General features: G+C 38.6%; 1 protein-coding gene across 1 annotated transcript; it reads left to right on the forward strand.

Annotated features, from left to right (window-relative positions):
* Nucleotides 1-845: 845 nt before the first annotated feature.
* Nucleotides 846-5,996, forward strand: ctsla (cathepsin La). Its single transcript, XM_067571547.1, has 8 exons — nt 846-968; nt 1,974-2,108; nt 2,216-2,338; nt 2,616-2,768; nt 4,184-4,408; nt 4,588-4,756; nt 4,875-4,992; nt 5,522-5,996. The coding sequence occupies exons 2-8, from the start codon at nt 1,986-1,988 to the stop codon at nt 5,619-5,621; spliced, it is 1,011 nt and encodes a 336-aa protein (XP_067427648.1). The 5' UTR covers nt 846-968; nt 1,974-1,985; the 3' UTR covers nt 5,622-5,996.
* The last annotated feature ends 4,391 nt before the right edge of the window (nt 5,997-10,387 follow it).

Raw genomic sequence — 10,387 nt, forward strand, 5'->3', positions numbered from 1 at the left:
AAATGCATTTAAAAGTTTATCTGAAGCTTATATGAGGCTTCAACAGTCTGAGTTGGTCATTTACAGTCTTTTTAGCTTCAAATTCCCTCTTTGTGTCTCCTTGGACAGTGTTTCCCTGTTGAGTTGCGGTGGAAGTATAGTAACAAAAAGAGGGACTTTGGCACTAAAAAGACTGTAACGTTGAAAGATATCTACTTGATTTGACTCATTTGGACGACTGAAGCTTCATATCAGCTTCAGATAAACATTTAAATACATTTTTGCAGAGAAGGAGGACTGTGGATTTTGTCCCCACTGTAAATGCATTATGAAGGGATCTTCTAACAGTCAGTATGAACAGGAGGAATGATAACAGCAAGAAAAACATGTTTCAATGTTCCTTCGGGAACCTGACATGTTTTAAGACAGATTTGAAAAACTGTGAACCTCTCCTTTAGATGCATGTCAGCGCATGTGTTTGCATGCAGGTATGTGTCAATTTATGTTTACTTGGGGGTTGAAATCCACAAATCCGATAACAGATATTTATGTATCTAAGTATTTTTGCTGAAGTCAGCCAATCTGAAGGCTATCTCCACTTGACCCGACTGTTGGTCATGAATATTGTGCACGTACGTGCTGTAAGTCACGCTGGATATCTATTAGAGGATCCTTAACGTGAAACAAGTTTAAACAAACAACCCTGAGTTAATGAATTGACATTTTTTCCCCCGTTGTTAGCAACAACAACCCTGTGAATCAAACACCCTGTCCTCTTGAAGGAGGAGGGGAGGGGGGGGGATCACGTGCTCTGATAATGACCTCACACGTCGGGGCGGGGCGTCAGAGCTCATAAACAAGGAATGGACCAATCAGAGAGCTCGGTGGGCTGTGACTCGGCTGCCAGTCAGGCCTTTATAAACTTTATGTACCTCAGTCGGGAGGTTATTTTCTCATTCTTCATCCTCAACAACAACAAAGAGTTTACAGTAAGTTTCACATTTATTCGTTTTACTTGCAGCATAACGTGAGAATGGTCTAATTTAAAACCTAATGTTAGGATATAAGGCAAAAATATTGATGAATGCTTGTGTTTCTTTGTGATTTTTTTTTTTCGTCATTTGAGCACAGAATAAACAAATGCCAGAGTCCCTTTTTTTAAACATATCTGTTCATGCAATTTCTCAGTTTTATGTCTTTTTTTTCTTCAGTCAAACATATCAACATGTTCTTTTCAACCAGTCTTAGCCATCTTGTTTCAATCGGCTGCCTTTGTCGTCGTCTTTCCCCCCCGCACATACACAAAAGCAACCCGACGCTTTCAATTTTTAAATTTATTCAAGCAATTAATCAGTAACGTTCACCAGCAGCCGTTCCGTTAGATATATGGCCGTTATCTGGCACCTGCCGGCTAAAGTTTTGGTTTTCTTTTCGTTTTCCTGGTCGTAGTTTCGGTGTCCTGGCCGTGGTTTCTTGGCTCTGCGCCGCAGCCACCGCAGGAGCAGATCCCGTGACTGCGAACAAAACAACAGGCTCGGTTTTCTTGTTGGGATTTGTGGCCCCCAAGTTCTTCCCCTCCAACACGATGGGAAAACAGCCTTTTAAAACCAATCAATACCAACATATAATCGACGCTGTAGCATCTCATGTAGCTTTTATATGACCTAGTTTCCCTGTTTTTTTTTATGGCGGAACAGTCGGGAATGACGGTGCAGTCGGGAATGTGTACTGCAGCTTTGATGGCAGTGAACAAGCTGTACTGTTCGATCTGGGTGGTGCATGATAAGCGTCACGATGTTGGGAAGCATGTGAGCAGGAATTTTGATGGGAAACGATTGTTTATTTAAACGCTTTTCCCAAGAAGACATGACGTGTAATGGAGTCAGGTTGCCACATAATCACCAGCTGTTGTTGAGAGCTTCCGGTCCAGCAGTGATCAGTCTGCTTCTTTGGAAAATGAATCCTAACTTGATGTTTGTTTTGTTTTTTTCCAGTAGGAAGCCATAATGCTGCCTCTAGCTGTGTTGGCAGTGTGCCTCAGCGCAGTCTTCTCTGCTCCCAGTCTGGACCCACAGCTGGATGACCATTGGGATCTGTGGAAGAGCTGGCATAGTAAAAAATACCATGAGGTGATGTTTTGTTTTTTGTTTTGTTCTTTTATGCTTACCAGCTGATCTAATCTGTCAGTTCTCATGAAAGGTCTGAATGTTTTTTGTTTGTTTGTCTGTGTGTGCAGAAGGAGGAGGGCTGGAGGAGAATGGTGTGGGAGAAAAACTTGAAGAAGATTGAGCTGCATAACTTGGACCACTCCATTGGCAAACACACCTACCGCCTGGGCATGAATCACTTTGGTGACATGGTAAGATCCACAGCTGCAACACACACACACACAAACCCACATTTATCTCATCTGGAGTATCAAGATAGCACCAAGTTTTGCAAAAAAAAAAAAAATAAAATGCACCCTATTAGTGATTTGATTGCAGAACAGACAAACAAGGTGCTGCAGGTAAAATTAAGGCATGACACAGGACAAAAAACCTCAAAAGCCTAAATTGTCAGTTTTTCCTAAATCATAAAATCACAGCTACTTGTTGTCTTTTGTCTTCAAGTCTAATAACTTTATTTTCCCGCAGACTCACGAGGAGTTCAGGCAGATCATGAACGGCTACAAGCTCAAAACGCAGAGAAAGTTCAAGGGGTCGCTGTTCATGGAGCCCAACTTCCTGGAGGCCCCGCGTTCCCTGGACTGGAGGGATAAGGGATACGTCACACCCGTTAAGGACCAGGTAAACAATGTTTTTTCTGCTTTTGTGCACCATTATCTCTCCTCACCTCCTGGCTCTCTGTCGTTCACGCTCGATATAGATTATTAAGGTGTGGTTAAACATGTTTTTATTCTCAGAGGGAATCATGTGATGAAGAGTAGACAGGATGTGGCAATAACTTTGCAGGAACAGCTGCTTTTTTTTCACCTTTTTTTTTCGGACAAATTTCAGTGATGAGTTTTGTAGTTCTGATGAACCTTGTAAACTCCACACAAACATCAGTTTTTGTTTGTGAGGAAAAGCATTTTTTTAGATTCTTCTGGCACTGTTTCATATCTGTCTAACAGTGACTAAGGACTAGAGGGGTTGGGTAACTTGTACAAACATGTTTAAAACATCTTGCACATTGATTTGATTTTCAGCAACCACACAAAGCACAAACACAACCCGTTACTCTGAAACATCATCGTTTTTGACTCTTAATTGTCACAAAAATGAACATTAATGAAGGAAGAAGAGCTTATCTCTGTAAAACCAGCACTCAGCTGATGTAAACATGTGCAGTTATTTTAATGGCTGCATTAGCATTTCAGGAATCACAAAGTCCTGACCTAATTAATAATTCAGTCCGAAGAAATACAGTAAACATGCTGACGTAATGTGCAACTTTGGACAGCTGCATCATCACAAAGTTGCTTATATGAAGTGTCATGACCACTCTGTCCACCGAGGTCAATGTTTTGCTAAACATGAAGATAAGATGGCTACTTGTTTTTGTTATCTGTGTGCTCCACACACTCCTCCTCCTCCTCCTCCTCCTCTTCTGTGACTGCACAGTTTGTCCTCTCCTCCCCCTTTGGCATATATTAACGCTCTGTAAGTTGAAACCAGTCCGACCAGCCGTTTTTGCCACAGTGACGCTGTAAACCAGGCCAGGGTGGTGCAAACACTATCTTATACATTAGGTCAAAGTCCTGGAGGGCAATGTGCAATAAAACCTTATTTATAGCGTCAATGTTTCCTTCCTGAATAACTGAAACAAAGTGCAAAAACAAGAAACCGGGTGCCTTAAGAACAACAGTGTTGAAGAATGATAAAAACAACATTTAGATCTTATTTATAGCCCTTTAGCTATAATGACAAAAAGTAAGCTGGATATCTGAGCAGTTAAATAGGCCCAAATCAAGGAAATTTGTCCCTAAATCGATCTGCATTTAATAGATTAAACCCTGCTGCATGTTTCAATTCAGAAAAACAACAACAAAATGACATTAAAAAGTGACACAAGCCCATGAAAAGCAGAAATAAACAGCACATCGATTCATATCATGACCGATAATCAACTTAAGACAACAGAAATACATGTCAACAGGTCGTATTTCTTCATCTCCATCATCCAGCTTTAACGTGACCCTTCCTCTCTGCTCTCTCTTCAGGGTCAGTGCGGCTCTTGCTGGGCCTTCAGCACCACCGGAGCTCTGGAGGGTCAGCACTTCAGGAAGACGGGCACACTGGTGTCTCTGAGCGAGCAGAACCTGGTGGACTGTTCCAGACCCGAGGGTAACGAGGGCTGCAATGGCGGTCTGATGGACCAGGCCTTCCAGTATGTCAAGGACAACCAGGGCCTGGACTCAGAGGACTCCTACCCTTACCTGGGAACAGTATGTATTATTATCATCACATTTAAAGGCCTTTTATATGGCTTTGAATACAGTTTTAGGCTTTTATTCGTTCTAAAAGTTCCTTGCACCCAGTCAAATGATTATTAAAACGATTTTGGATCCAGATGTTTGGTGTTGGTAAAAACATCCCGTTCACCGTCTTCTTCCTCTTCTTCCAGGATGACCAGCCGTGTCACTACGACCCCAACAACAACGCCGCCAACGACACTGGATTCGTCGACATCCCCAGCGGTAAGGAGCGCGCTCTGATGAAGGCCGTGGCCGCCGTAGGACCTGTGTCGGTAGCCATCGACGCCGGTCACGAGTCTTTCCAGTTCTACCAATCAGGTCAGCTCTCGCTTTTTGTGAAGAAAACGCAGCTCAAGAAATCCGTGGCCACATGTGTTTATGAGTGTTTACATGCGGCTGACTGGATGTTTGGGTTTATTTTTTAAATATTTTTTAGGAATCTATTATGAGAAGGAGTGCAGCAGCGAGGAGCTGGACCACGGCGTGCTGGTGGTGGGTTATGGCTTCCAGGGAGAAGATGTGGATGGAAAGAAATACTGGATTGTCAAGAACAGGTCAGTGAGGAAATGTTTAACTTTGTTCTTTTGGAATTTCAGCCTGCAAAGATAAACTGTGACTATTATCTTATTGTTAATAGTGTTTATTTGCTTTCAAAGTATTACGAGAGGATTGTCAAGTCTTCTAATGTTCAAGTCTTTGTATTTAAATGTGTAAACTCAACTGAAGTCATAGTTGTAAAATGCGAGTAAACAAGATTTCACATCCTACTCATAAGGAGTTTTAAAGCTTTTTATCTATTTAATTTGCCAAATTGTGAAGATGAATATATTTAAAATCCAAATATCTACATTTTCAGTCAGATGCAGGATTTTTTTGTCCGTTTTGCTTAATTTAAGTTAAGTTTCAGGTTAATTTATTTCAATTCGAGGGAAATTACAACTCCTGAAACTGAATGAACTTCTGCATTAATGAGAGTTTGCTTGATTTTTATGGATCTCTTATTTATCTCTTTTAAAACTGCACACACACACACACACAAAAAGCCAAAACTAACTTCCTGTCTCTCTTTCTCTCTCCTTGCAGCTGGAGTGAAAAGTGGGGCGACAAAGGCTACATCTACATGGCTAAAGACAGAAAGAACCACTGTGGAATTGCAACAGCAGCCAGTTATCCTCTGGTCTAACAGCCTCGCACAGCTCCGCTCTGTAGCACCAGTGTTTTTATTATTATTGCAATAGTCTTGCTGAAGAGGAGCGGCGACGCTTCGGTCACAGCGACACATTGACAGGAGATTCTGCGATGTTTTATGAATGAAACACTGTTTTTAGGGAAATGGCGCCGTTTTTTTTTTTTTTTTTTTTTTTTTTTTTTTTTTTTTTTTTTGTTCTGACTGGTTTTAAGCCACTTTATTTGTTTTTTGAAAAGATTTTAGCTTAGTGTTTATTCTTTGTAAATATGTGTATGCTACTTGGTGAGTGAAATGTTAACACTTGCTTCATCATTGTAAATGATTTTTTTTCTATTTTTACTGTGATCAAATTAAAGTTGTGAAACACTAGTTTGGTGTTTTTGGACTTTTTTTGAAGACATCTCAGTCAATTTTTGATCTATTTTGCATTTTACATCATCATCATCATCAGTCCTGTGAAAACCATGTATCTCCAAATATTTCATTAGCTAGAAAAAACTTCCTTTCTTAGTTTTGTGACACTTCATTTCTCAGATAGTTCAACTACAGAAGCAGCATCAATTTATATGGAAAAATTAAGTCAAAATTTTAAAAAAAGGTGCTTTTAACTGAACAAATCATACCGTTCATATGAGCTTAAAACATTTGTGATCCAAGTAAAACCATCTTATTTCTATTGTTTCCCCCCAAAAAAATAATCAATACATAAACATGGATTAAAATGAAAGATTTTAACTTAAACTTCCAGCACAGTTTTATAGCAAAACGGTTACAAAACACCTGTTATGTGTTTTTTTTATAGTTTTGAAAGGAGCTTAAAGTCCGTTAAGTGATCAATCACTCGTGTTTATCTTGTTGATCCTCTTTTAAAAGACAGTGTAAATGGAGGAAACGCTTCATTCAGACATCTATCAGCACTAAACATCATTGAGTGTGTTTTGTAAAACTAAAATCTTCAGATTCCTCATCAGCACATTAATCAATCAATATGATCACATAACAGCTGCAGCTCTCCTTGGATAACGTTAATCAGTCATGTTTGGAACTGATTTAGCTTTAAAAATAGCTTCTTTTTTTTAAACTCAAGCTACCAAACACAGAATTACATGGTAAACGTCTGTATTTAGACGTCTACATGAGGGTTCAGCTATATTCACTCGCTGGTTTGACGCATAAAGCAAAGACGAGTCATGTGATCTGTAGAAAAACCAGTCGTGCACAGTAAAGTGTGGTACTGGGATCTTATAGGATTAATGGTTGTTTCACAATGGTGCTGATTCATAAAGGAAACTGTGGCTGCTGGGAAGGGAAGGTGGTTACTTAAAACGGTCCAATATAGCTGTATGTAAAGTCATAAAGATGACGAGATAAGCCTGTTTACTGAAGTGTCCTCATTCTGAAACAAACTGTACGTGTCTGCAACCTACGGCGACGTCTATTGATTCATTTAGGTTAATAGAAACTAGATTATTTTAAGTTATTTTTCTATAATTGATTGATCATCTAGTCTATAAAATGTAAGAAAATTGTGAAACAGTCCAAAACTCAAAGATATAAAACAGAAAAGCCACAAATCCTCATATTTGAAAAGCTGTAAACAACAAGTCTTTTTGCATTTTTTCATTAATAAATAACTTAAACAATTATCAAAATCTTTGTGTTTGTGCCAATAGGTGTCACTTTAATTAGGTGAACATGCTTAAGGCGATTCAATTAAATTTAAAGGTAGAAAATCGTGCTAAAATGATGAAATAAAATATACAGTTTGAAGTTTTTTGAGATGTAGGAATCATTTCACACAGTACTTCCTGGTACTTTCTTGAAAGCATCGCCAGCATCTTCAGAAAGTTTTACTTTAAATCAAAAAGATGTTCTCAAAAGAGATCTCTCTTTGGTAAAGCTTCATCAAACATGGAAGTCACAGAGAAAACACTCAAGTGTTTGATGTATTTACAAGAACATTTACAGTTTGAGTTCTTGGGAAAAAAAACTAGGTTAAATCTCATTGATATTTTCCTGTTAAGTCTGCAGACTGACCTGAATCACAGTATTAAATTGTCATGTATTAGCAGTAAAGCTGGTCAGGTTAAAGGTATATACGTGTGTGTGTGTGTGTGTGTTCCTGTAATATATTTACTACACCTCTCAGCTCAGTCCAGGCTGACATACAGAGCCAACAAACAGTCTGAGCAGCAGCAGGAATGTGTTGTGCAATCTAAAAAAAGGGCAGCGAGCCAGAGAGAGAGACAGAGAGAGACAGAGAGAGAGAGAGAGAGAGAGAGAGAGAGAGAGAGAGAGAGAGAGAGAGAGAGATATTAAAGGTTCAGTTCACCTAAATCACATAAACACATTTACTCACTTAAAGGGATAGGTTCAGAACTTTTCAAGTCTGTCGTAAAACATTGGTCAGGTCGGGTCATTCAGCCCATATGAACATAGAAACATGTTTTATCGCTGTTCATACTGACCATTAGAAGATCCCTTCATAATACACTTACAATGTAAGTGATGGGAGACAGTCCTCATTTTCAGCAAAAATGCATTTAAAAGTTGATGTGAAGCTGATATGAGGCTTCAGCAGTCTGAGTTAGTCATATCAAGTGGATATCTGACACATTTACAGTATTTTTAGCATCAAATTCCCTCTTTGTGTTTCCCTGTTGAGCTGCGGTGGAAATATAGTAACAAAAATAGGAACTTTAGCACTAAAAAGACTGTAACGTTGAAAGATATCTACTTGATTTGACTCATTTGGACGCTGAAGCTTCATATCAGCTTCAGATAAACTGTTAAATACATTTTTGCACAGAAGGAGGACTGTGGATTTTGTCCCTCATCACTTTCATTGTAAGTACATTATGAAGGGATCTTCTAATGGTCAGTATGAACAGGAGGAATAATTACAGCAAGAAAAACATGTTTCAATGTTCATTTAGGCTCCTGACTGTTGTTTTAAGAAAAACTGTGAACCCGTCCTTTAAATAAAGTCTGTCTTTGTCACTGTCTACAATCTTTTTTTTTTTTTTCTTTATTCTTATTTGTTTATAAAATTATTTCAGAGTGAGGCTGATAATATCATTTAAATGAGCATGTTTATACTGCCTGACTTGAGTTCGGCGTGTTTGCACAGGAAAAATATCTGTAACAACCAAAACAAAATCACCTTACTTCGCTTTCGTCACTGCAGATGATCCGGATTATTTTGCATAGCGTCATTCGCTGTCTCCTCGAATACACCACCCCCTTTAGTTACTTTAGATACTGCAGAGCTGGTTACTGAACTAGAAAACTCAAACACCTAAAACATTAGTTTATAATAGTTCTGTTTGCTCATTCTTTGAAGAAATATTTCTTTTAATATTTAGACTGTATTTACTGTCTGCTTTGTGTTATAATTGTATCTGAGAAGGGTTTTATAGATTATTTAATAGATCATTCTGGTATCGATATTGAAACTCAGGTATTGTATCGGCACTTGTACTGAAGAATTTCAGACCAAACCCAGAACTAGTGATGAGTTATTTTAGTCCACCTGAATATAAGAAGTTCTAACCAAACACGTGAATGTAAATCTCTAAAGGTAAACATCATGCCTATTTGCATCCATAAACCTCCCCCTCTGCCTCCGTCTGATATGTGACACCCCTGAATTTGAATTTACTGTTGTATTGAACAGCCCTATGAAGGGATCTTCTATTGGCCGGTATGAACAGGAAGAATGATTACAGCAAGTATGTCAGTGTTCATTTGGGCACCTGACTATTTATCGTTTATTACTTTAAGGAGAGACTTGAAAAATTGTGAACCTATCCTTTAACATGGTGATGTCTGGTTATGTAGAGGGTTTTAGTTTCTGGGGTTGTGATATATATCGACCTTTGAAACTTTCGCTGCAACCCAAAACAATAGAGATGAATATATTTTTGTTTGTGGCATCCTGTTGGCCCAGAGGTTAAAGCACCAACCGACGTTTCCTTTGTCTTTTGTTGCGTGTCATCATTTTCGATAAACTCAAAAGGAACTGATTTTGTAGTTTTCACAGAAATGGAAAGGATCTGCATCCTCTCATCCCACAATATAAACAGAACTAACTATTTTCACATCAGTCCAACAGCCTCCCGGTTGCTGCTGTTATAAATACCAAATATATAAAATACCAAAATAATAAAATGCAAACATTTGTGGCTGAATTTGAATCATCAATCCATCCGCTTTCCCAGAAATCTGCTTCGTAGAAATGGAACAAAAGTGCTTGTAACTTGAAGTTGGATCAGCTGAGAAAGATGTAGGTGACTGTGATGTAGGTCACTGAAGTGTAGCTCAGCTTCTAATCACTACAAGAAGTGCTTAATATCATAATCTCTGCACAGCCCTCCCCCTGTGTCAGTAAGGATGCAAGAACACATGACTAGTAAATCGGAAACTGGATTCTTCCTCTTTCATCATTACTGAAAATGGTCTCAGGTTCAGTGATTCAGCAAATTCAGAAACGTTATGCAACTCTTTGAAACAGTTCATTTGTCATCTTGGTGTGATGCCTTCAAGACATTTGACTCAAAAAAAATTACAACCCGTTGTTTTGGAAAAAATTCTATTTAATGACTTTTAAATGCTGCAGTTCACAAGACGGCCATGATTCAAATGTATGGAAGCCTAGAGAGTTCATATTTTAAAGTATCTTGTTTGGTTTGTTTAGGATCACAAAATACATCAATTATAACATGATCTTGACTTTTTCCCGTAATAATGACGCTAATTAA

The sequence above is a fragment of the Thunnus thynnus genome, chromosome 2 (assembly GCF_963924715.1).
Source record: "Thunnus thynnus chromosome 2, fThuThy2.1, whole genome shotgun sequence".
NCBI classification, from domain to species: domain Eukaryota; kingdom Metazoa; phylum Chordata; class Actinopteri; order Scombriformes; family Scombridae; genus Thunnus; species Thunnus thynnus.

Excerpts from the sequence above, each read along its gene's own strand:
- ctsla (XM_067571547.1), top strand. The coding sequence starts at position 1,986 with ATGCTGCCTCTAGCTGTGTTGGCAGTGTGCCTCAGCGCAGTCTTCTCT. Across the intron at positions 2,339-2,615 it reads TGAATCACTTTGGTGACATG|ACTCACGAGGAGTTCAGGCA; the intron begins GTAAGATCCACA and ends ATTTTCCCGCAG. Across the intron at positions 4,757-4,874 it reads TTTCCAGTTCTACCAATCAG|GAATCTATTATGAGAAGGAG; the intron begins GTCAGCTCTCGC and ends AATATTTTTTAG.